General features: G+C 44.3%; 1 protein-coding gene across 1 annotated transcript; it reads right to left on the reverse strand.

The window, feature by feature from the left end:
• Positions 1 to 6: 6 nt before the first annotated feature.
• Positions 7 to 22,439, reverse strand: LOC121306959 (myocyte-specific enhancer factor 2D homolog). The gene is made up of 6 exons (XM_041238986.1): positions 22,209 to 22,439; positions 8,096 to 8,319; positions 7,828 to 7,909; positions 6,253 to 6,456; positions 1,842 to 1,979; positions 7 to 1,720 (listed from the first exon to the last, which is right to left on the reverse strand). The coding sequence occupies exons 3-6, from the start codon at positions 7,879 to 7,881 to the stop codon at positions 1,547 to 1,549; spliced, it is 570 nt and encodes a 189-aa protein (XP_041094920.1). The 5' UTR covers positions 7,882 to 7,909; positions 8,096 to 8,319; positions 22,209 to 22,439; the 3' UTR covers positions 7 to 1,546.
• Positions 22,440 to 27,500: the final 5,061 nt, after the last annotated feature.

The following is a 27,500-nucleotide window of genomic DNA, read 5'->3' on the forward strand; positions in this document are numbered from 1 at the left end:
CAGTTTTTCATTGAAGTGTACCAGAAACCACAAAGTGGCGGTGTGTGTAATTCAATATGCTAACACTGTTCAGCAGCTTTTCCTTCGACTATGAATTCTACAGGGGTGGTGATGCAAAACTTCTGGCCAGAGCTGCACACGAAGTGAAGTTTGAATGTTTAAGAAATTCTCGCTGGCCCCATTCCACTGCTGTAGAGCAATGACCCAAGCGGACTAATTAATGAAAGAGAAAGCCTGCTTCCGGAATATCCCACTGCATCCGCGTCGCAAATAAACAGGCATGCTTCTTCCTGTGTGTGTGACAGCAGGACTCTGGTGCACTGATAGATCTGGTGCCACCGGTAACATGTATTGAATGCCCTACTTTCTATGCCCTAGAAGTTCCAGCATGAAAATGCTAGAGCGCTTTATATTCCCACTGGCAGATCTTTATTTTTCCTTGTCGGCGCTGAAGTGGGTTTCTCATGGTCGCACTGCAGAACGCAAATATATTTAGGTTCATGAGAACCGTGTATATTTTTTGTGATTTAAGATTGTCCCTCGCTATCTACCTATCTATCTACTGGGCCAGGCAAAAATGGCAATTTTGAAAAGCAGGAAAAACAAAATGAATGGAGTTTTAACTGATGTGGTAGTATCTGTTTTTAAAGTGTTGGTAACCTCAAGGATTGAAGCTGATTTTACTTTTTATAAATTGGTGCACCAGCAAGAAATGTTACAGACAATTTGGTCAATTGGGGAGGTGGTGTGTTTGGTGGAAGATAATAAATTAAGAATGTGTTTGTAATTATTGTAATAGAGAGTTTTGCATGGACATCTGTGCTATTTATTTATTTTGTACTGTTAATATTGATTGATTGAAATAAAGGATATTAACAAATAAAAAATAAAATATCTACCTACCTACCTATCTATCTAAATTAGGGTTTTAAATCGATTCATGATTAGCTGATTAAATCACACTTGTGGGCTTTGATTGATTAAATGACTGATCGATTAATCTCGTCTGCCTTAGTGCGGCATCGAAAAAACAGAGCATGAAAATTAAATAACTGGAAGAGAGAGAGCGATTAAGAACAAAACTTCATGTTTTTAAAAACGACTCGCTTTGGCTAACTTCCAGTTGCCTAGTTATTAAACAATGTCAAACTAGACCCCAAGTGAACGTGTCACACACCAGCTGGCACTATGAAACCCTTGCATTGTGTGAATACCGTGTGTAACTTTGGCATCGTTTGTGAATACGATTTGATATCGCCAGCAAACAGGTGCGATCGATCGATCGTAGACAGCAGATGATTAAATAGATCAATGGAAAACGTCTGGATTAAAATCCCTAATTATTTATATACATATTTAACATAATCAATCATTTTAAAAGGTTGCATTTATCCCAACTTTCATTACTGAGGAGATCCTTGCCCTGTGTTTAGAACAAATCTACACCACATGGCAGTCAATGCAAATTCCTCATAGACACTGTAAAGACTCACGCGTGTGCGTGTGCGTGTGCGTGCGCTGGCTTGAGTTAGGCTGGCTGGCTGCTTTAGCAGTGCTGAAAGCTCATGCCTCGGGTACTCACAGCCAATCTATAACTCTGCATCATTTTATCAAACTCCTCGTCAATTTTTTGATACTTCTCCTGGGTGCCGGGGGTGAGAGAGAACGCCTCTTCCAGATCCGGGCTCTCGCAATCCCGACGCTCCTTCTTGTTTAAAACCTGCGTAGCGGCGCCACAAAACCACAAAAAAAAAAAAAAAAAAACGAAACAAAGAGACATATAAAAAGACACGGTTAAAAAGGGAGAAAGGGATTTTTAAAAAAAGCCCCGTGGTACTTACTCCATATCTCTTGAATAAAATGTCCAGGTCCTCGTTGGTTTTGCGGTATTTCTCGTCGTTTAGAGGGCTCTGGTCGATGGAATCGTCCCCGTCCGGCTCTGGACTGTCGCAACCGTTAAAACCTTTCTTTCTTAACGTCTGGAATTGAAGCCGGAGATGTACGGAATACTGACTGCTGTCTGATCATTACAAAACCTAATCATAATAATACTCATAATAAACACTTCTTTATTAATGAGTCGTTCAGCAGACGCTTTTATCCAGAGCGACTTCCAGAGACCAGGGGGGTGAACTCTGCATCGTCAACAACTGCTGCTGCAGAGTCACTTCCAACAGGACCTCCGATTGTTTTGCATCTCGTCCGAAGGACGGAGCACAAGGAGGTGAAGTGACTTGCTCAGGGTGGCACACAGCGAGTCAGTGGCTTAGCTGGGATTTGAACCTACTGGTAATAAGCCCCCTTTCTCTAAACTGCTGGACCCCCAGCCTCCTGATTTAAATAAAGAGTAGTGTAGCGGGTTTTCACTGCAGTTTAAGCCTGGGACCTCCTGGGTAACACCCCCCCCCCCCCCCCCCCTTTTTTTTTTTAAACCACTCGACCCCCAAGCCTCCTAAACAAAGGAAACTAGGCTAGCAGTGGTGCAGTGTAGCAGACGAGACGAAACTGATAAAAACACGGGGAAAGGTGAAGAGCTGAACCAACTTCAAAATGCTTAACAATCCTAGGTCTAGTTGTGAAGGAGAACCAACATCACACAACACCGTCTGTGCTGGAAATGAGAACTGCTTTAATTTTCAATTTTTTTAATTTTTTTTTTTTTTAAATAGGAGGACTTTTTAAGACCCAGCAGATCACCCCAGCAAACTTCCTTTGACAATTTCGGTACTCTCTGCAGAATTTTGCTGGCTCTCAGACCCCCCCCCCCAGGACTTGAGTTCCCTCTATGGAATCTCCTGGCATTAACTTTGCCAGCTCCGAGTTCTGAACTCGCTTTCAGCAGCACGGATTGACAGCTGATACGAGCTGATCCAGGATTTCCTGCATTGCTCCTGAACTCCCATTGACAGGACGCTGACCCTAACCTCTAACCCTGCCACCAACCCTAGCCCTAGCCCTAGCCCCAACCCCAACCCTGCTCAAGGCTCTCCAGAGTTTTAGGGTTATCTCTATGATGCTACACTCTGCAACCCTGCCTCTGAGATCACAACCTGTGAGTTGCAGTGTGGGACAGGCCAGGCTTCACTGAAGGACTGTACAGCTGAGTCAAAACGTTTTGCATCACTAGTTCTAGGATCGACGCATAAAAATACATTTTATATATATATATATATATATATATATATATATATATATACACACACACACACACACACACACACACACACACACACACACAGATAATTTAGGTATTTTATTTAACATCAAGTAAAATCAAAGAAACCACAAAATGAAATGGCTAACAAAGTCTACCAGAAGGAAGCCATAACAGTAGTACAGTATTTCATGTTAGATTTCGAAACGTTTGTGGTCAGCGTTGCCTCAAGTACACTGCTAAAGCGGCACGGTGTGTAACTCAGCATGTTAAGGTTACTCAGCAGCTTTCATTCGACTTTATGAAGCAAAGCGAGTTCACTCTATAGGGTGATGCAAACACTTTTGGCCAGAGCTGGATAAGATTCTACGCTATGAAACAAGGCCTCCCGAGATCTCAAAATGTTGGCCATAGCTGAAGCTCATTAGGGCAGTGCGGTATACTTGGCATCACTGAGAGGCTGGCGAGAGTTTAAAAGCCTCCTTTTTTTAAAGGCTGCTTCTGATTTCCCTGGAGGCTAAACCACCGAATCAAGTTCCAGCCAGAGGAGCTGCACAAGGGCAGAATGTGATTAAGACACAGTCTGGGTGGTGCAGTGCAAACGACCTTCGCTTCTAAAGCCAAGCTGAAAACGGAGAAACTTTTTTCAGGAACGAAGGCTTGGAACCTGGTTCCAGGAGAGCCCCAGGGAGACCTAGTTTGAGGTTTGCTGTATCCTGAAACCTACAGTCTCCTGAAACCAAGCTGCAAGCGGCTTCGTGTTCCCTCTGCTTTACACACTAACACTGGCGGATCAGGATTAGTGCTGTGAACAAACAGCATGGAAACTGAAACAGAATTAAGAGTGACACTTTAGCAGAGTACCTGTGTATTCGATTAGCTAAACTGTGTGCAGATCTGGCCAAATGTTTTGCATCATCTCCTTATAGAACAGACTAATTTTGCTTCGATTTCAGGTTAACACATTGATTTGCACAGCTCCGCTTTGTAGTCCCCCCCCCATACACTTAACGAAAAACAGGCATGAAAAAAAGTGACATTTCAAAATCTAACATGAAATACTGTACCACTATTATGGCTTAATTCTCCCCTACTTCCATCCTGGCCGCAGCATCACTGTATTGCGTGTCTGAGTGCAGTTACTGTTCAAGCAGAAATCACTACTGGGCTTGTCTACTGTTACAGCGAGTTCCAGTATTCACACACAGCAGCACGCACGTCGAGTCTGATGCGTGCCGAACACGCCTTCGCTTCTCAAAAAAGAACATGCCAGCAACAGTTTTTCTGCTACAGACAACAACAAACAACCCACCAGTTTCGAAACTGAGGATCGCTGCAAGCCCATGAAATCAAGCTAACTTTTTTTTTTTTTTTTTTTGCACAGTCAGTAAAGCACACCAATTTTTCCTCACAGTTTGCAGTTTTGTTTTTTTTTTTTTTTACAATGAACGGTTCATTTCCTAGAAGCGCTTGCTGTGGCGACATATTTATAATTTTATTTAAAAACTAACATTTATTTCAAGTCCACCAAAAAATCACATTTAAAAATAAATATCCTATTTATCGTGTTTTGTGATCTCTGTGTCCTGTTGATCAAGCACGGTTTATTACGTTGGTTGCATTTGCAATTTCTAAATTACTGCCCCTAGCGAATTTTGATGATGGTCTCAGTGGGTGAGACGCGGTACCCCAGCTACCCCCCCCCCCCATCTCTCTCTCGTTCATATTGCGCCATAAGAATATTCCTGGGTCACACTAAACAAAAAAGCCTAGGCGTGCAGGTGGACACTCGAGAGTAAAAACACAAACGAAACACAACTCAAACACGTCAACAAAAACTAGAAAACGCACGGCAGGAACTCTGCAGCTCAGCACCTGCTCACAGAAAACAGGGTGCACGGAACGAGACCTGTTGGACGACCTTAAAAAAAAAAAAAACAAAAAAAAAAACCCACCGAAGCAAGTTCAAGCGAGCCCAAACAAGCCTGCGCTGTGCAGGTCATCCTTGGTAAAGCAAAAACACAAGACAACTGGGAGGCATCTTGCAAATCGTTTCAATTTAAAAAGGCTGAGCCGAGTGTTTGTTTATTTCCTGCCTCGTTGGGGATTGCCTGCTTACTCTCTTTGAGTTCGTTTCAACGAACATATACATAGACACACACACATGCACACACACATATATATATTAGGGCTATCAAAAAATAAATACATATGTATTTTTTTTCCTCCTGAATTATGTAATCCTAAAATTCTAGGTGATGCAAAACTTTTGGCTATAGCTTTACTGTTATTATTATTATTATTCTTCACCGTCCCCTTAGTCGAGACAAACACACGCATCTGGCTCCTGGTCTTCAGTTTGGGACTCTTGTATTATTGTGCATCTCTTTATGCATGATCAGACTCCTATACAGAAACGCCTGCTCTGCCTCTTCACTGCACAGTCAGACAGCACTTTACAGCAGCCGTCTTCATAGCAATGCCACAGGACAGCCAGTGGATGATTTTTGCTTCATCTGTCACACTGAGCCTTCTTTAAGGTGGTGTCGTGGCCCTGGTTGATCTGCGTGGTGGAGAACTCGACGGAGCATCCTTAAAAGGCAGGGACCCCCCCGTGCTCTTAAGCTGTGCGCTGCGACAGAGCAGGATTAACACACACTGACAGGGATGAGCCGACTGCTTCACTGAAAACATGCAGCACTGTGTGAGTGTATATGAGACTGAGTGAGTGTGTGTTAAGGGGCTGTGTCACTGTGTGTGTGTATATCAGACTGTGTGAGTGTGTGTGCAGGGGGCTGTGTCACTGTGTTTGAGTGTGTTTGTATATATGTGATTGTGTGTATATGAGACTGTGTGAGTGTGTGAGGGGGCTGTGTCACTGTGTGTGTGTGTGTGTGTGTGTGTGTGTGTGTGTGTGGTGTATATATGAGACTGTGTGTGAGAGGGCTGTGTCACTGTGTGTGTATATGAGACTGTGTTTAGGGGGACTGCGTCACTGTGTGTGTGCACGCGTGTGTGTCCACGACACTCTGACTGTGTGTGTGTGTGTGTGTGTGCGCGTGTGTGTGCGAGAGACTCTGTTTGCACAGCCTGCCTACCTCGATGATGTCAGCGTTGGTCCTGCTCTCGTGTGGCTCGTTGTACTCTGTGTATTTCAGCAGCACCTTGTCCATGTCTGTGCTGGCGTACTGGAAGAGCTTGTTGGAGTGGTTGAAGATGATGAGGGCGATCTCGCAGTCACACAGCACGCTCAGCTCGTAGGCCTTCTTCATCAGCCCAAACTTCCGCTTCGTGAACGTCACCTTTGAGAGAAGCACAGAGAGCAGGCTGAGAGAGGAATGCACGGCAGGAGCAGGGAGAAAAGCACAGACGCACTGCCCCAGTACTCCTTTACACGGATCCAGCTCTCCACAGGCGAGGCTCGCTGGTGTGGATCGGGGCCGATTCACCGCTCAGAGCGAGTTCAGAAACAGCTGCTTGGGTTTGCGCTGATCAGTGCTGCTTTTCCGAGACCCTGCGGATCACAGCGATCCACACAAACCCAAGCAGCTGTTTCTGAATTCACTCCAAATTCCACACCAGCGACCCTCACCCTGATCGTCAGCCCACGATTTCTGTAGCACGCTCAAGCCTAGTAATTCAGTAATCACTTGGTGTGGCTCTAGTATAACAAGCACCTCAATTAGTGCTGGGATTAAAGTTCAATATTCTTAAGCTGAGGGAACACGAAGCCGCTGCTCTGCGGCTTGCAGCTTGGTTTCAGGAGACTGTAGGTTTCAGGACGCTGCACGGCACACCAGGCAGGGAGACTTGGGGGTTTGATACAGCAAACCTCAAACTAGGTCTCCTGCAACCAGCTTTCAAGCTCCTGACAAAAACAGCTTAGTGTTCAACTCGGCTTTACAGACAGAGCTATGACGGAACTTATGAATGTGTCTCGAAAGAGGCAAAGGATGAATAAAATAAAGGACACGCCTTGACCCGTAGAGGTTGCACGTGCCTGTGCGAGAGAACGCTAGAGTTCGGTTTACTGGTGGTCTCAGTGTGAGCTTTATAAATACCTGCTTGTTCAAAATGCAGTGAGATCTGGGTGGCTTCACTTACAGTGGTAAACAAGCCTGCAGAAACACACACACACACCCACGCAATCCCTTTTGCAGAGAGCCATGTGACAGCCTCTGTGTGTGTGTGTCTCTCTCAATTGCCTGAGTTCCCAGTGTGTCAGTTGATGCAGCTCTTCAGAGCAGCAGGCAGATCGCTCGACGCTCTGTACCGCCACTAATCAATTTATAAATCGGGGTCGTTGCCGTGGGCAACCAACTCCAAAGCCCCTCCTCCCCACACACAGGACGCGAAAGCTTGATAACGAAAGGCAGTGTAATCGCAGGAAAAAAAAGACAGGAGATGTAGGTAAGGTGTGTGCACTGCAAAATTAAAACCTTGATCACTCCCACAGGATCCTCATTTTAAACCCCCCCCCCACAAGCCCCCCCAGACGCGGGAGGGGGTGTATTCACAAAAGACATCGCTCTCCGTCTGTTTTTGAAGCAGATGCCCGATAAAATCGAGATGCAAGGAATCTCGCGTCTCGAGGACGAGAAAACCGAACTGCTTCAAAACATTTTGACCCAGAAATCTCTTCGCCTTTCATGTCACCCCAGCTTGTCGCTCACCTGTCTGTTTCGTTCATCCGTGATGCGCTGGATTTGAATCTTTTTCCTCCCCATTTTCCTGCAGTTGTGTGTGGCGGGGAGGGTGGGGGTAGGGCCCCACCCCTACCCTCATGGGAGTCTGTGCTTAAGAATGGAGGAGTCAGAGGAGTCTGACCGACCTGCCTCCCTCCTCCTCTTTCCTGGCTCTACGTTAACGCCCCTTCTTTTCTTTCTTGTTGCGACAGGAAAGAAGAGTCAAGAGTCGGACGGAACTCATCTCATTCCCTGGGTGGGGGTAGGCGGGGTGGGGATGGGAGTTCGGGCGTCAGACACGAATTCTTCCTCCTCCTCCTCCTCTTCCTGGCTCTACGTTATTTCCCCTTCTTTCTTTTCTTGTTGCGATCGAAAAAGAAGGAACGAGAGTCTGTCCGGAGTCTCCTCAGTTCATGTTATGCCTGCTTCTATGAGAAGAGCTCAGCCTCTTCCAGTCTACCCTTGACTGAATCCTTAATCCTGAAAAAAAAAAAAACAAAAAAAACATTAATAACAATAATAATAATAACACTATTAATAACAATAATATTAATAACAATAGTAGTAACAATAATGAGGCTTGGTGGTCCAGTGGTTAAAGAAAAGGGGGCTTTTTACCAGGAGATTCAAATCTCAGCTCAGCCACTGACTCGCTGCGTGTGTGACCCTGAGCAAGTCACTTCACCTCCTTGTGCTCCGTCCTTCGGACGAGACGTGAAACAAACGAGGTCCTATTGGAAGAGACTCTGCAGCAGCAGCAGCAGTTGTTGATGATGCAGAGTTCACCCCCCTAAGGTAAGTCACTTTGGATAAAAGCGCCTGCTAAATGACGAATTAATAATAATAATAATAATAATAATAATAATAATAATAATGAAGAAAACAGAGACCAGACTTCAAACAGACACCAGAACACTAGTTTAATCTCCTTCTTGTGTCAATCATCTCTGCCGTGACTCAGCTGTACAAACAGAAAGCACTTTTGATAACATTTTATAAACAGAAGCCAGAATTATGTACCTTCGGTTTCAATAGCTTACATATTAAAGAAGCAGCAGCAATTTATTACAAAAAAATAAACTAAAATTCATATTAACTTTGGATTAATGCAGAACCCAATCATTTGGAGGCACGGAGACTGAACTGCTCCCTCCCTCCCTCACCCCCCTAAGAGAAAGGGTGCTCCCTCCAGTCCAGGGCAGGCTGAGTCACAGAGACTGAACTGCTCCCTCCCTCCCTCACCCTAAGAGAAAGGGTGCTCCCTCCAGTCCAGGGCAGGCTGAGGCACGGAGACTGAACTGCTCCCTCCCTCCCTCACCCCCCTAAGAGAAAGGGTGCTCCCTCCAGTCCAGGGCAGGCTGAGTCACGGAGACTGAACTGCTCCCTCCCTCCCTCACCCCCCTAAGAGAAAGGGTGCTCTCTCCAGTCCGGGGCAGGCTGAGTCACGGAGACTGAACTGCTCCCCTCTCTCCCTCACCCCCCTAAGAGAAAGAATCTTCAGTTTCACTAACTCGATTTGATGTCAGTGCTTTTAGAGGAAGGGTGCTGTATTTAATACAAAGTCTGCCTTTGCGTGTCAAACCGGTAGATCAAACCACAGGGCCTTGCAGTGCTGTGGCCGCCTGCATGCAGGGTTTGTGGTTGATCTTTTCAGTGATACTGCACTCAAGCTGGGCTGGCGGTGGCCTGTCTTGTACAGTCGTGTGCATGTTATCCTCTGCGGCTGTCTGCTCCTGTTCTCTCTCTGTTATAAATGAACTGCACGTGTGGCCGATTACAGTCGGCAACTAAAATCAGAGACAAAATCCCTACATTTGCCTATCCAGGATTTTCAGTTCCAGCGCTTAGATTTCAGACGCCCCCGACAAATCACAACTGATAAACGTGTTCTGATAAATCTGAACGTTGCTGTAGATGAAAGAGTCGATCTACAGCAGTAATTCACACCACGTTTGCGCTCCTTGAGTTTGCAATTAAAAAAATAATAATAAATTCAGTATGTGCAAGAAAAGCGACCCTTAGATTAGCAGCTGCACTCAGACCATTAACAAGGAGCCATACTAATTAACTGCAGTGAGAACCTGATGTATACAGTAAACTCTACTTAAAATCAGGAGGCTGGGGGTCCAGCGGTTTAGAGAAAGGGGGCTTGTTACCCCAGGAGGTTCAAACCCGGCTCAGCCCGACTCCCTGTGTGAGACTCTAAGCGAGTCACTTCACCTCCTTGTGCTCCATCCTTCGGATGAGACACAAAACAAACGAGGTCCTATTGGAAGAGACTCTGCAGCAGCAGCAGCGGTTGTTGATGATGCAGAGTTCACCCCCCTGGTCTCTTTGGATAAAAGCGTCTGCTGAAGGACCGATTCATTATTTAACCAGGGGTTAGAAACTCACACTAGCCCAGCAGCCAGTCCATTGATGGAAAAGGATTTGTGAACTTCATGTAAAATACCACGCTTGCGAGAGCCTCAGTAGGTCTGTGAACAGTGAACAGGTGGTATCTTGGTAGGGGGGTGGGGGGGAGCAGGTTTTTAAACTCCAGGGTGGTCCCCTGATCTAACAGTCACACCTGAGAAATCGACACAGCCTTGCAAAGACCACCGACGGGGCATGGCCATTAATGACGCCTTTGTTTTCGATCATTTTCACAAAGCAGCATGTCATTTCCAGTCCCTTGATTAAGATGCAGTCTAGCGTTTCTATCCTTACAGTAGGTATTAACAATAAATATAAAATCAGTGCAAGATAAGTGGCACCAGAATTAAAATGAAAAAAGACCTTGATACCCTATATAGACAAACAGAGAGAGACAGAGAGAGAAGAAGAGAGATACACACACAGAGCTACATAGGAAAGCCTAGCAAGCAAACTCATGATAGCCAGATGCCTTTCCCCCATATTAATAAAAAATATATATAAACGTAACATTTTCAATGTAAAATATATTTGCTTCCCAAACTACACAAATGTTATTTTCAGCTCTTTTCAATATTTCCTACATGAAGGAGACAAGCTACTTTAGAAGCTCCTAACTTTGAAAAAAAAGAGAGTCTAAAAAACACTCTATTTGAATTACTATCTACAAAGCTTTATTCACATTTAAAAAAAAAAAAAGCCTTTCAAAATTGTTACGTAACAGCTGTGTCGCTAATGCATAACAAAACGAAACAAAAGACTGGGACCAAAATCAAGACACACGCACACACACACACGCGTGCACTTTTAATAAATCTAAAAAGGTTAATCTACTTTTAGGTTTTATTTGACAAACACTAAAAAAAATAAAATATATCAGGCCTGAGGGACCCCCCCCCAAACACCCACCCCGTCCCTTTTAAAAGCTTCAGAAAAAAAAACCCACTCCTATACTTACAGCAGCCTGGCAAGCAGGACTGAGCCCCCTGCTAAAGTTCAACAGCTCCAGAGAGAGAACGACAAAACCAAAACTGACAAGCTTACAGTCCTTAACCGTCAGATTAGCACAGTCTACAGTCCCAGGACCTGTTGCACATCTCTCTCTCTCTCTCTACTCTGTGCTCAAACTTTGGGAGGCAACTGTCTCTAATTTGTCAGTGCAAGTGTCAAGGCGGTGGGGGTGGGGAAGCTGGAGAAGGAAGCATGCTGGTAGACACCCCCCCCCTCGCCCCTCCCCTCGTGGTTTTGAAGTGTAGTTCAGGGTTCACGGCAGTTGGACACCTTTTGCCTTTTACCCAGCTGCCCGATAGTTTGTTTCTCCAGCGGCTGCCTGTTCTGTTCGCCTCGGACTTCCGACTCTCAGTGTTTAACCCTGACTTTTCAACTCTGTTTTAATTCAGCCGATCCCTGCTCAAGCCATTCGCGTCTCTCAAAAAAAAAAAAAAAAATCACACGCCGAGAAACGCGTTCGCAGCAAAATGCATTTCACTTCTGTGAAACAACTAAAAACCGGGTTTCCAACAAGCTTGACTTTTTCATTTCAAAAGCTGAAGCCGCGACTCCTCTTTACTTCATGTGAACGCAGTCTCGCAGAACGATTCTAATAAAGCTCTTTTAGTAAAAGAGGGGTCTCTTATTAACACGTCAAAATCTCATTTGCACGCTCCGCTTCTAAACGAAAAATGAAGGACGGACGACGGACAATTGCATTATATAACAGCAGTGTGTATACAATTTATTTGGGGGGGGATTTAGAAGTCTTTTGGGGTCTGTGGAATGGTCCATGTGTTCCTGGACATATATAATAAAATGAAAGGAAACGCAGTCTGGCCCCATTATGCCCAGGACATAAATAAACACATTTAAACCCCAGCGCTATAGAGACACACACAGAGGAGTGTCCGGCACACTATGAAGCAGGATCTTTGGAAAGTTTTCGTTCTTGTCTGATTTTGATGGACCCCCCCCCCCCCCCCCCCCACACACACACACACACACGTCTCGACAAAAAACAGCTGACACTCAAGAGTCCCAATCAAGCAGCTGTGAAGCTACAGGTGGGGGAATCTTGCCCCTGTTTACCATCCTCCACCACCTCCTCCTTCCTTCCTTCCTTCCCTCTCTCTCACCCTCCCTTCTACACACACCTGCTCCAAGTCAGTCAGAAGCATTATTGAAAACGCACTACCTGTATGTCGCTGCAGATATAGCTTGCTGTATCCTAGTTCACAGTGTAGTAATCACATGAATTAAGATTTCCTTTTAAACCTCCTCAGAGGTGCTCCTGTCTGCAGTCAGTCAGGTCTGGCGGCAGGGCTGGGTTACGTTAATTAAAGCACATGTTGGAAGGGTAGATCTGCGAAGGCCGACTGGGATTTCTGCAAATAAATCTGCTGGGGAGTGTGTAGTTTTGGGGGAGGGCTGCTCGAACGCCTCTGAAGAACCATCTCTTTCTACCTCTTAATCTTCCCCAGTGGGCTACTGCTAACTTAATCTTCCAGCGAGTTTCACACATGTTGAATAAAACCGCCCCAGATATAACCCTTCATCCCCCTGCAGCGCCCCCTGCTGGCTTCTAAGTGTAACTGAAAGAAATGTTTTTTAATATACAGAGCATTTCATAAGTAGGGCATCTGACTCGTCTTTTCTGATTTGTTTGTGTCTCCACCCCGACTTTTCTTCTCTCCTTTAAAATTTCAACTGATACCCGTTAACCCATTCACGTCTCTCAAATCACTCTCTGATGAAAAATCAAGTATTTGATGCCGGAACGCGCTTTATTAGAATCGTTCTGCGCGACTGTGTTTACATTAATGAAGTCGCTTCTGCTTCGAAATGGGAAAAAATCAGATTTGCAAGTTAAAAGCCCATTTCGTTGTTTCACAGAAAGAGAAAAGAGCAAAATCGTTAAAAACTATTAAAAAACGCGTTTCTCAGATAAGCCAATCGAGCAAAATCGCACGGCCACACCCCCTTGAACCACCTGCATTCCTGACCCCGCCCCCCTGGAATGTTACAAGCTCTGCAATGATGACCCCTCTGACCTCTTTCCACCTGTCAGTCTGTGAAGACCCAGAGCTGTAAAAGTCTCTCTCTCTCTCAGCAGAGAAAATGAGTGGGGAGGGAGTGGCTATGGCATTTGGCACTATCCAATAAAATACAATACACATGTGTTTTTATATAGCGCCCTCCCTGCACACCGCGCTGTGCATAATCACAGACACAGCAGGAGAGCTCCTGCGTGCAACGCACTCCCGGCTACAACCGACGATATATAAACACGCTCAAATAAAACATGAGGCTTTCAATTTAGACTTTGAAAGAATCCACTGTTTCAACCTGCCTGAAAGCTTCAAGCGGAACAGAGTTCCTCAGAGGAGGAGTGCCACAGCAAAAACAAAACAAAAGCTCCAGGTTGATTTTGGAACAACTAAGAGAGTTCTGCATTTCGTGCTGTCAAAGAACGAACGGGAACACACACGGAGTTCGCAGTTCTTGGATCTGCGAATTCCCCACTGTTGGGCGCAGCTTTAGCTCAGCTGCATTCGAAATTGCACTTCGGTTTCTTGGCTTAAAAACTACTCTGAAAAGGCACCTCTTTTCGGCTGTTTTTTTTTTTCTCTTCTGAGGCTTCCCAGGTTTTGAAACATGAACTGGTGCTTCATTTTTTTTTTGTGTTACCTTATTCTTACACACTGTTTACCAGTGCATATGGGAAATCCTGCTTTCACCTCGTTTGTATTTAAGCTGACGATGTTTATAGACGTTCTGGCCACCGTTGGTGATATTCAGATCAGGGCAGGCTATTTCAGTTCCAGTGATTTGATTTCATACGCACAAAACTACAGAAGCAATTCATTTCAAACAGTAAAGAAAAAAGGAACACAGAGCCGCACACGGTAAAACGCAAGAGACTTTTTAGAAGCTGTTTAAGACGCCCGATTAAAGCACAAAGCGGTCTGACATTTTCACACACGAGTGTGTTTCTGTATCCCTGATCACTGAGTGGAGATTGAAATCCTCACACCCAGAGGTGTTTGCATGCAGGCGGGTAGATGAAGCAGATCAATGACACAGATCTGGAGCTGCTCTGATACACGTGCACACAGCTGTATGTAGTAAACAGGCAGCAGCTGATGTTGTAAAAAGTCAGTTTTCTCCAGCTAGTCCTGCAGGGAGGGGGCAGGGGGGTGTGTCCGTCAAGGGGGGCAAAGGCTAGCGACTGTTTAGCGGCTGCAGCCGAATACTGCAAAAGCAGCGAGGCTCTCGAGGCGAGGGTTCAGTCCGCCCCTGCAATCCGCAAGTTTCAGGTTGACAGCCAACACTTCCCTGTCCGTCGCCCCGAAATACAGAAGTGAAAGCAACAGCTGGGGCTCACTGTCGCAACGAAAAAAGAAACAAAAAAAAAAAAAAAAACACATGCTTTTACTGCATCACCCTTTAAAAAAAAAAAAAAAAAAAAAAAATGGTCTGGTCTCATTTGGTACTTTCCTTTGATTACATGATGTTACATAAAAAGATCTACATTCACATAAAATATATTTAACTCTCTCTCTCAGTTCTTGAATATCCAGGTGATGCAATGCTTTTGGTCGACACGGTACCTGATCGACGTATTGGACAGGGTTCAGTGTTTCTGCCTCGGTCTCTTACTCCTGTTGCACAGCGATCATTAAAAGCACCCAAGCCTCAGGGTTTAGCTGTAACGTGACAAGCACTTAAAAAATATTAACAGTATCCATCACACCCCCCCCCCCCGGGGTGCCAGAACTAAAATCTTCACTCTCCTCTTGTGTGGCTGACTGTAAAAAGACAGGAGGTGAAAACAATGAGGGCGGGGGGGTGAGATCGGGTAGAGAAATGACCCGAGGGACTGGGAGGACAGCTGGGCTGCTCGCTGGTTAGAATGGAGGGACTGGGCACTACGGCCAAGCGCTTAGAGAAAAGGGGCCAGGAGGTTCCAGGTTAGAATACCGGCTCAGACAATGACTCTGTGTGTGTGTGTGTGTGTGTGAGAGACCCTGAGCAAGTCACTTCACCTCCTTGTGCTCCGACCTTCGGACGAGACGTGAAACAAACGAGGTCCTATTGGAAGAGACTCTGCAGCAGCAGCAGCAGCAGTTGTTGATGATGCAGAGTTCACCTCCCTAGTCTCTGTAAGTCACTTTGGATAAAAGCATCTGATAAATGACTCATTCATAACAATAACAACAAATGTCAAACAGATTAGATGTGCCACATTTACTAAGATTACTCTCTGCTTCGTCTCTGTATAGGCTGTTTTCCTCGTTCGTTAGTTAGTTAGTTTGCTTGCTCTGGAATTGTACAGTCGCAGCGATGCAGTTTGTTCGGACCGTGTTTGGGGCAGTTGCCCTGGCTCTCTCTATTCCTGCTGCTAGCAACAGTTTTCTCTCTGTCCTGTGCCTGAAAGGAGAGAGACAGAGGAGAGGGATTGAGAGAGAAAGAGAGATAGAGAGGGGGGCGAGGAAGAGGCAGAGTGGAAGAGATAGCGAGGTGCAAGGAGAATGAATAAATAAATAAGCCAGAATATATGATTGTGTGTGTGTATATATACAGTGTACTGAGATGATAGATAGACAGGTAGATACACAGATAAATAAATAGATAGATATAATTAATGGAAGGGTACAGCAGGTAGGATATATGAATGTGAGATTACAGATAGATATTTTTTATCTGAAAAAAGAAAGCTGTTGTATAACAAAATCAAAAAGCAAGCCAGGTCCTGCAGGTTCACAGAAACACGAAGCACCGATTTTAATAAAGCAGGCGCTGTATCAGGACCCTTCGGACTACAAGAGTCCGTCTTCAGAGGGACGTGAAAAAGCAGCGCTGCGAACTACGAACAGACGATACACAAGCTACCCACCAAGAACAGAAACCCAAGAATCAAAAATAAAAAGATAAATATAAGAGCCGAATAAAAACGCCCTCCCACACGCTTCTTAATCCAGGAGACACGAACAGCAGGGAATGCACATTTTCACTTGATGAATTCGGCTCATCCCACAATTCTCTCTTTGTTTCCTCAAGCAGGGATATTTTTTTTTTTTTTAAAGCTTTTTTTTTCCTCTGTGATCGGTTCCCAAAAAGGATAAATTTAGTCCCCCCCCCCCTTCCCCTTGACCCACATATTTTTTGAAAACTGTCACACTTGTACAACACCAACATTAGAAAAACACACCAAGCAGGAATGGCACAGTATACGGTGCTCCCTCCAGTCCAGGGCAGGGCAGGCTTGAGGCACGGAGACTGAACTGCTCCCCTCTCTCCCCTCCCTCACCCCCATAAGAGAAAGGGGGCTCCCTCCAGCCCAGGGCAGGCTTGAGGCACGGAGACTGAACTGCTCCCCTCTCTCCCCTCCCTCACCCCCATAAGAGAAAGGGGGCTCCCTCCAGCCCAGGGCAGGGCAGGCTTGAGGCACGGAGACTGAACTGCTCCCCTCTCTCCCCTCCCTCACCCCCATAAGAGAAAGGGGGCTCCCTCCAGCCCAGGGCAGGGCAGGCTTGAGGCACGGAGACTGAACTGTTTGCATATTTCTGCCAATTCAGCAACTTCCCCCCGAGCACAAGAAAATTCATCTCAAATAATCTGAAAAACGCGATGGGGGGGCTGTACCTAGCAGGATGCAGCAAAGCAAGTATACTTCCTTCCTTAAAAATGTAGCAATTACTAGCACATTGCCAAGACATCTGTTCCTCCAAGAAAAATCAAAACGGACGAGAAACAAACTCTTAACACCCACAAACAGCATTTACATACACTGAGAAGATTCACATATATATATATATATATATATATATATATATATATATATATATATATATATATATATATATATATATATATATATATATATATATATATATATATATTCAGTTGCTGTGGTTTGATTTCATACGCACAGCAAATCCAAACTACTGAAGCAATGGGGTGTTCCAATACATGTGCACACTGCTGCATACACAGCAGGGACGGGAATCAGACTCCCGCTGCACAGCAGTTTGATCCATTCCTGGTTTCTCTGTGAGTTTAATAACAAAGACACACTTGAGCCTGTTCCTTATACACTGTGGGGCTGATCAAGCCGGCAGAAACACCTGGAATTTGTGAGTGCATTCGCTGCCATTGCACGAGTGGCTGGCCCTCTCTACTGCAGCTCGCTCCTGAAAACACACGGTTACACCTGCAGAGGGCTTGCCTGGTAAAAACACGTCTCTGAATGAAACGAATACACTCCCTCTGCATGGGAACGTAAAACAAACGAGGTCCTACTGGAAGAGACTCTGCAGCAGCAGCAGTTGATGATGACGCAGAGTTCATCCTCATAGTCTCTGTAAGTCGCTTTGGATAAAAGCGACTGCTCAGTGATTAATTCATAATAATAATAATTATAATAATAATCACAGCTCTCCAAGTTTTTGCTCCAGAGGAATTATTATTATTATTATTATTATTATTATTAATTAGCTATTTTAGCAGGCGCTTTTATCCAAAGCGACTTACAGAGACTAGGGGGGTGAACTCTGCATCATCAACAACTGCTGCTGCTGCTGCAGAGTCTCTTCCAATAGGACCTCGTTTGTTTTGCGTCTCATCTGAAGGACGGAGCACAAGGAGGTGAAGTGACTCGCTCAGGGTCACACACACACACACACACAGGGAGTCAGTGGCTGCTGCTGAGTCACCTCCAATAGGACCTCGTTTGTTTTGCGTCTCATCTGAAGGACGGAGCACAAGGAGGTGAAGTGACTCGCTCAGGGTCACACACACACACACAGGGAGTCAGTGGCTGCTGCTGAGTCACCTCCAATAGGACTTTGTTTGTTTTACGTCTCATTTGAAGGACCGGGTGTATCCAAGGGAGGCCTGGGAAACCAGACACCACGGCCAAGTTCCCCTAAACATCTTGTGGGAAGAAAGACAATTCCACCCTCGCTTCCCAGACTTTCCCATCCAACCCTCCAGGAAACAGCTCCGGCCAAAGGTTCTGCATCACCCCACAGACTGAACTAACTGTGCCTCAAGAAATCATATGAACCCCGCTGAATAAAGCGAGGGGCCGAGTTTGTGAATCGGATTCCAGTGCGCACTGTCCCGAGGCGCGACTGCCGTTCCTTCACGAACCCCAACGGTTTTCACTTCAGACAAAATATGCCGTTTGCTGCTTCAACATCTACTTCACACTGCTGCATTTATTAACCCTTTAACTCGCTATAAATCAATTTATAAACGTCTAGAGACTTCTCAAAAACAAAGAATTGCAGGAAAATCTTCTGAATCAAAAGTTTTGCTCTTGTGGATGAGGAAACAAACAAAAAAATAAAGTTACAAGAAATATATGTCTATAATTATTTTCCAAAACTCCAAAAAAATGCCAATTCAAAAGTATTCCTAGCCTTTGATGCTATGATAGTATTGTCTACTAGACATTTCAATATGACAATTCTAGAGAAGTCTACAAAATGCCGGATTGTAGGGGAACGTTCTTTGAGAATACAAAAGGGTTAGAAGGATGATTGCTCTCGTTACCAATAAGTCAATATGGGGGAAAGGAAAGAGCAACCTGACCTTAGGAAGAAAATTATTTATTGTCATTAAGCTGGAGAAAGAGAGAAGAAGATTTCCATGCATCTGAGTATCCCAATTTCAACGGCTGTTTCTATTATCAAGAAGTTCAAGACTCGTGGTACTGTCACAACGCCCCCTTGGTCTGGAAGAAAGACGGTTCTTTCACCAGGAACATGTAGATAAATTGTGAGGAAGGTTCATAGCAATCTGAGATCGACTGCCAAAGATATTCAAAGTGAACCGGCTGCAAGTGGGACTGGGGTTCCCATTTCAACCACAGGTCCAGTATTGCATGCTGAAGGTCTCAGTGTTCGCAGGCCAAGGAAAAAGCCACTCTTAGTAAAACGTCACAAGGACGATCGCTTGAAGTGTACAAAACAGCATCTGAATGATGGACAGGAGTTCTGGACAAAGGTTTGGCAGAGTGATGAAACAAAGAATTTAGCTGTTTGGTCACGCTGACAGTAGTTACATTTGGAGAAAGTCTGTCGAGGCTTACAAAGGAAAGAACACCATACCTACTGTCAAGCATGGAGGTGGTAATATCCTTCTATGAGGCTGTTCTTCCTCTAATGGCACAGGGAATGTAGTTCCAATACATGGTAAAATGGATTCCATAGCAAACCAGAAGATACTGGCCAATCACCTCAAAAACAGGTTTAAAAGCACAACGTTCCAACACGACAACGACCCAAAACACACGTCAGCGTCTACTTCAGAATGGTTAAAGAAGAAGAAAAAATCAAGGTTCTGGAACGGCCCGGTCAAAGTCCTGATCTAAACCCGATTGAGAGTCTCTGGTCCGAGCTGAAGGAGGCTGTTTACAAGAGGAGTCCTCGGAATCTGAATGAACTGGAACAATTCTGCGTTGAAGAACGGTCAAGAGTCACTAAAGAATCAAGCTAAACGCTCACTGACAAATATCCTGCATCGTTTAAAACGAGGTTATTATCCCCAAAAGGCGGTTTTTATTAGATATTAATTTCATTTTCCTTGTCAGGGTGTGAATATTTTTGAATTGGCATGTTTGCAGAGTTTTGCAAAAAAAAAAAAAAAAAAAAAAAAAAAAATAATAAATAAATAATAATAATAATAATAATAATAATAATAATAATAATTTGCTGAAATATAATTATAGATATCTATTTATTATAACTTTATCCCCCCTCAACCACAAAAGCAAATCTTTGTTTTCAAATAATTTCTAGAAATGATAAATTTCCATTGGACTCTGTAAACTTTTGACTGCAACTGTATATCTAGCCTAACCACTGCACATAAGATAGAGAGATAGATACACAGATAGAGAGATAGAGATAGATAAGAGAGATAGATAGAGACAGAGACAGATAGACAGATACATACATACACAGATAGAAATAGATATACAGATACAGATAGATAGATAGATAGATAGACAGACACATAGATAAACAGAAATAGACTGACAAAGAGATAGATAAACACACACATTATAATATATCTCAGGGCTGGGAATCAGACTCCTATTGCACAGCAATGTGATCCAGTCCAGGTTTCACTAGCAGCTTGATCAGCCCCAGTGTGTCTAGGGAACAAGCTCAGGTGTGTCTTATTATTAAACTCCTAGTGAAAGCAGGGCTGGATCACACTGCTGTGCAGCGGGAGTCTGATTATTAAACTCCTAGTGAAAGCAGGACTGGATCACACTGCTGTGCAGCGGGAGTCTGATTATTAAACTCCTAGTGAAAGCAGGACTGGATCACACTGCTGTGCAGCGGGAGTCTGATTATTAAACTCCTAGTGAAAGCAGGACTGGATCACACTGCTGTGCAGCGGGAGTCTGATTATTAAACTCCTAGTGAAAGCAGGACTGGATCACACTGCTGTGCAGCGGGAGTCTCATTATTAAACTCCTAGTGAAAGCAGGACTGGATCACACTGCTGTGCAGCGGGAGTCTCATTATTAAACTCCTAGTGAAAGCAGGACTGGATCACACTGCTGTGCAGCGGGAGTCTGATTATTAAACTCCTAGTGAAAGCAGGACTGGATCACACTGCTGTGCAGCGGGAGTCTGATTATTAAACTCCTAGTGAAAGCAGGACTGGATCACACTGCTGTGCAGCGGGAGTCTGATTATTAAACTCCTAGTGAAAGCAGGACTGGATCACACTGCTGTGCAGCGGGAGTCTGATTATTAAACTCCTAGTGAAAGCAGGACTGGATCACACTGCTGTGCAGCGGGAGGATTATTAAACTCCTAGTGAAAGCAGGACTGGATCACACTGCTGTGCAGCGGGAGTCTGATTATTAAACTCCTAGTGAAAGCAGGACTGGATCACACTGCTGTGCAGCGGGAGTCTGATTATTAAACTCCTAGTGAAAGCAGGACTGGATCACACTGCTGTGCAGCGGGAGTCTCATTATTAAACTCCTAGTGAAAGCAGGACTGGATCACACTGCTGTGCAGCGGGAGTCTCATTATTAAACTCCTAGTGAAAGCAGGACTGGATCACACTGCTGTGCAGCGGGAGTCTGATTATTAAACTCCTAGTGAAAGCAGGACTGGATCACACTGCTGTGCAGCGGGAGTCTCATTATTAAACTCCTAGTGAAAGCAGGACTGGATCACACTGCTGTGCAGCGGGAGTCTGATTATTAAACTCCTAGTGAAAGCAGGACTGGATCACACTGCTGTGCAGCGGGAGTCTGATTATTAAACTCCTAGTGAAAGCAGGACTGGATCACACTGCTGTGCAGCGGGAGTCTCATTATTAAACTCCTAGTGAAAGCAGATTATTAAACTCCTAGTGAAAGCAGGACTGGATCACACTGCTGTGCAGCGGGAGTCTCATTATTAAACTCCTAGTGAAAGCAGGACTGGATCACACTGCTGTGCAGCAGGAGTCCGATTCCCACCCCAGTATGTGTGCAGATATACTGTTTGACAGCTTCTCCCCCCCCACCCCCGCACCCCCTCTCCATTTCGCTTGATGACAGCCACTGTCACGACTCGTGTTTTGGCCCTGCGTGTGTGTCGACGACATGCGCAGAGCTTAACAACAAAGCAACGCAAGAACCGTGTTTGTATTACAGAACACCGTCAAGAAAACAAACAAACAACAACGGTTACAAACAAACAAACAAACAAACAAACAAACAAACAATGAAAACGGTCAGCACTTGCCATAACTGCAATTAAGAAGCAGACACAAGAGAGAACTGAGATATAAAACAGCGCTGTTGTTGTGAATGGCCGTCATTAATACATATATAACTATATATATATAAACAGTGGCAGGCAAATATGAAGAAAATAAAAAAGCAAACACACACACACACACACACACACACACACACACACACACACGCGTTTTCTTACCGTGTAATAATATTTTGCTCTCCTCCCCCCCTCGGGCGTTCAACGACGGCGAGGGCAATTTCCTTTCCTTCTCCCCCCCACCACCACAACAACAACAACAAGGACGGAAAACTATTCAAACGACCCCCCCCCCTTTTTTTTTTTTTTTCTTGTTTTCTTTCCCCCCCCTTTTCGCTTCACACGGTCGCTCCCGACGGCTCTCTATCAGACTAGTGCGAGTGGGACTAGAGTGAGGAAACCGCACAGCCTGCCCGCCCCGCCCAGCGCCTCCCAACTGACGAGCAGCCTGGCCAACCCCGGGGCGCAGCCGAGCCCAGGCTCGACCCCACAGCCAATCAGAAGGAGCCGGAGGGGGAGAGGGGCGGGCTCTTTCCGTTCTTTCTTTTTTTTTTTTTTTTGTTGTCAGCGGCGGAGGAGGAGGGAGGTGGAGGAGGAGGAGGTGGTGGTTTGGCTGGCCCGTGCGGCGTTGTATCCCTCCGCCTCGTCAGTTAGTTTGGATCGGATTGTTTTTGAAAAAAAAAAAAGAGAAACAACCTCAGTTTTTATTTTATTGTTTCTTTCTTTCTAGCTTCCTATTTTATTTTAATTGTTTTTTTTTTTGTTTGTTTTAAATGTTGTTAATTTAAATAAATAAATACATACTGCCTCTTCTTAAAACTAATTCAACTCATGGGGGAGAGGGAGTGACACTGCGCTTGAAATGGCGCTTCAGTTTTAATTAATGGGGCAATGCAAGACCCGTGTGTAAAGCTGAGCTGAACACGCAGCCCCCGTTTGCAGGATCACAGAGGCTTGCAAGCTGGTTTCAGGAGTCCGTCCCCCCCCCGGGGGGGCGACCTAGTTTGGGGTTTGCTTGTATCAAAACCCCCTAAAGTCTCCCTGCCTGGTGTGCTGAAACCTGCAGTCTCCTGAAACCAATCTGCAAGCCACACGCCTTTGCATCTTTAAAACAAAGCCAATAATAATAATAATAATAATAATAATAATAATAATAATAATAATATACGCCACAGAGCTTGCAATGTAGATGGGAAAGCTGACCGCTATATAAATGCACACTGAACGATCAGGTGGCGTGTGATTTGATGGTGACAGTTACAAGAATCTGGTTCATGAGTTTTGTAATAAAGTTAATACAGCCCTGTGCTTTCTCAATACTATTATCATTATTATTATTACAATGTACATTTATAATGCTTGACTTTATTAGATATGGTGGTTATAATTAAGGCTCCCACATTTCCTGGCGTCTTAAAGGTGAACTACCCTAGAAAATACCAAAAAAAAAAAAAAAAAAAAAAAACTTATAGTAATAAAAATGAAATTAAAAGGGAATAATTTGTCTCTCTCTCTTATACTGCAGCATATTAAGGCTCCCCCCCCGTTGGTATTAAAATCATTTACCGTGGTTTACCACAGTTTACCGAGCTTTACTGCACTTTGCTGTAGGAAACTTTCAACTAATATATATATATATTTAAAGCTCCTTTTAAAAGCGGCTTCGTTTCCTCTCAGTTTAAAAAGGCGTTAATATAAAAACGACTTCGCTCTTTCTTGACTCCCGGGCTGGAAAAGCCCGCGAAAACACAGTCGTGAGACATTAAAAAAAAAAAAAAACTAAACGGGGTGTTTTTAGAAGTTGTAGGTGGGTTTTTTTTTTAATACATTAAAAAAAAAAAAAAGTTAATATAGATTTTCCAAACCCTCTCTTTCACACAAATTGGTAAACAAGCCCTGAAACAAACAAACAAACAAACACGACACGGTGGAGCCGGGCTGTGTCTTTATCGTTATAATACAGGGAGACGTGACCAGCAACGGGTGCTTTCTCTGTAATTAGCGAGGGAACACGCCATTATAACACTCATAATCATTATAATATCATTATCACTCATAATACTGCACTGATAAAACCCAGGCAGACCGGCTCATAACGACAAACCGTCGAAAAGCACGACTCAAATTAAACGTCTCTGGGATTGTGCTGTCCGGTAACGGGTCGGTTTCCTCGCAACTTTGGCATAGGAAGAATTTTTTTTGGTAAACTGAGCTAATGGCACTTTAATTACTACAGAGTAAAGGGTATTCATAGGCAGAGATAAGAAATAATTAATAATAAATAGTTATTGTGAAATAATTAAATACGTGCATTAATACATTAATACAAAACCGCAGAGGCAGTGGATTGAGGGACTAGTTTGAGCGCTCGGCGAGCGGAGGGATACCGTGTTTACTGTGAGAAAGGAAGTGAAGCCGTTCCGAGTTAGGAGAAAATGAAACAAAACAAAGTAAAAGATTTTACGTCTCCTTTCAAAAATATTAAATTATATTTATATTTAAAAAAAAAAAATCTACTATCTGATATCTACTGAATATAAATGGCCAACTGGGGTCTTTGGTAACTTATCAAAAAGCAGTTTTGCCAAAAGTAGAATCTTTCAGCTTCCAAATTCGCTCTCTCCAAATTCTCCCTACTGCTCCTCAGACGTCAGACCTGCGTCACTGTCTCCAGAACCACCAGCCGGCGTGTGGGAGAATTTAAAGAGACAGCTGAGGCTTTGTACGCAGGCGAGCCTTTTCCAGGCATGCAAAATATTCGTAGTCGAAACCCTGCTTTACCGAAGTTATGCTACGTAGTGTTTGCCATTTCGCGTAAAAGGGCGTGGGCTCTGTGTGATTGAATACCTGCTGCTGTCACGCAACGGCTCGTTATATGTTGCTTGTTTACAATAACCCTGCATGTGGGCTCTTTCGAGAAACAACATGACATGCATGACATCACAAACACACACACACACACACAGATTTCAATAGAGAATAGGGTGTGTGTTAAACACGTCGAGACGTTGGGCAGTTCGCTCTTTTTGAGCCAAAAACAGTCTGGAAAGCGACAACTTTGTCCACCTCTGATGGGTTTTGCACCCCCTGGTGGTCCAAAGCTGTCATAACGCTTTTATTTGCAAACCCCACTTTACCAGCCAGACTGGGGTGCCTGTGAGGCGGGCAGTCTTAAGGGCGATGGGATTAGATAAAGAAAGCGCTGGGCTGCAGTGTGGAAGGCAGTGGGGTTTGAGGAGCTCAGTGGTTAGATAAAGAAAGCGCTGGGCTGCAGTGTGGAAGGCAGTGGGGTTTGAGGAGCTCAGTGGTTAGATAAAGAAAGCGCTGGGCTGCAGTGTGGAAGGCAGTGGGGTTTGAGGAGCTCAGTGGTTAGATAAAGAAAGCGCTGGGCTGCAGTGTGGAAGGCAGTGGGTTTGAGGAGCTCAGTGGTTAGATAAAGAAAGGCTGGGCTGCAGTGTGGAAGGCAGTGGGTTTGAGGAGCTCAGTGGTTAGATAAAGAAAGCGCTGGGCTGCAGTGTGGAAGGCAGTGGGGTTTGAGGAGCTCAGTGGTTAGATAAAGAAAGCGCTGGGCTGCAGTGTGGAAGGCAGTGGGTTTGAGGAGCTCAGTGGTTAGATAAAGAAAGAAAGAAAGAAAGAGAAAAAACAAGAGAGAAAGACAAGAGCAAAAGAGAAAGTGTGAAAGGAAGCCTCCTCTTGATGTTATTGTGTGGCTGGCTGTCATCGTCAGTTTTAATCACGATCTTTTCTCTCTTGTTTAAACGAGAGGTGGGGGGGGGGGGCGGGGGGGGGGGGGGGGGCAGACTTGTTGTTTCAGTTGCCGTGGCAACAAACAGTTGCTAGGCGACCTACATGATGCTGTGAAAGCAGAGAGCAGAGGGTCACATTTGTGCAAAAAAAGATTAAAACCCACGCATCTCAAACAAGCAGCGACAGGGTTTAGAGCCAATGCAGCACAATACAGCACAGTGTAATACAACACAGCACAGCACAGCACAGTGTAATATAGCACAGCACAGCACAGTGTAATATAGCACAACACAGCACAGCATAGTGTAATATAGCACAACACAGCACAGCACAGTATAATACAACACAGCACAATATAGCACAACACAGCACAGCGTAATACAACACAGCACAGCACAATGTAATATAGCACAACACAGCACAGCGTAATACAACACAGCACAGTGTAATACAACACAGCATAGTATAATACAGCACAACACAGCACAGTATAATACAGCACAGCACAGCACAGTACAGCACAACACAGCACAGTGTAATTCAGCACAACACAGTGTAACACAGCACAGCACAGCACAGTGTAACACAGCACAGCACAGCACAGTGTAATACAGCCCAGCATGATACAGTGTAATACAACACAGCATAGCACAACACTAAACCTGTACTGGTGGCTCCAGATTGCACATTGTTCCAATGCTGCTGTCTTTTTGCAGTCAGTCATTCTCAAGGGACTGTAGGCTGGATCAGCCCAAGTGCCTGCAGAGGTAAACGCCATCTAGTGTACAGCCGGGGTACTGCCGGCAATACAAAAGGAAACTCAAAGAGGCAGATTGCTTTCTTGGTTTTGGCTACAAACGGCCGCATCCCGTTTAGAGGACAGTCTAGGAAGAGAGGCGTGTTCTGTAAATCAAGAGTAACATAAAGGCGTGTTCCCCATAATATCCGACGAGTTACAGATCAATTATTTAAATGTTTAATTTATATTTCATAAATTGGTTCGCAAACAAGATGTACTGTCGTCTAGCCATTTATTTTATATATATATTTTTTTATTTTCTTGCTGTTCTTGGATTTACCACAAGATGGCAGTATAAGGTAAGAAATTATAGAATGCTACCGCCTGAGGACTCGGCTGCGTGAAACACTACTGCGCAAGTGCGGTAGTTGGGCAGCGACTGTTGGTGCCTTCTTCGTGGTGAACAGCAGAGGGCGGTGTTTAATAAAATGATGAATATCTATCTATCTATCTATCTATCTATCTATCTATCTATCTATCTATCTATCTATCTATCTATCTATCTATCTATCTATCTATCTATCTGTCTATATCACTATCTACGTCTATCTATACGTGCACAAAAAGTACAAAACAGTAAATGGTTACATACCGATAATAATAATAATAATAATAATAATAATAATAATAATAATAATAATAATAATAATAATAATTAGGACTAGAGGAGTTAAAAAGGTAAGTAGAATGTTAATTGTAAAATTATTAATTTGATTACAGAAGGAATGAAACAGATTCTTGTAAATGTCCAAAAATAATAATAATGAAAATAAATAAATTAAAGTACCAAATTAAATTATTTTTCTTGAAAAGAAAGAAAATCGGAACGCGAGCTGTATCTATCTCTGCAATTTGATTACATTTTGCATTTAGAATTCGCGTTCGCTGTCCAGTTATCATAACAATAC

The sequence above is a fragment of the Polyodon spathula genome, chromosome 51, assembly GCF_017654505.1.
Source record: "Polyodon spathula isolate WHYD16114869_AA chromosome 51, ASM1765450v1, whole genome shotgun sequence".
Classification (NCBI taxonomy): Eukaryota; Metazoa; Chordata; class Actinopteri; order Acipenseriformes; family Polyodontidae; genus Polyodon; species Polyodon spathula.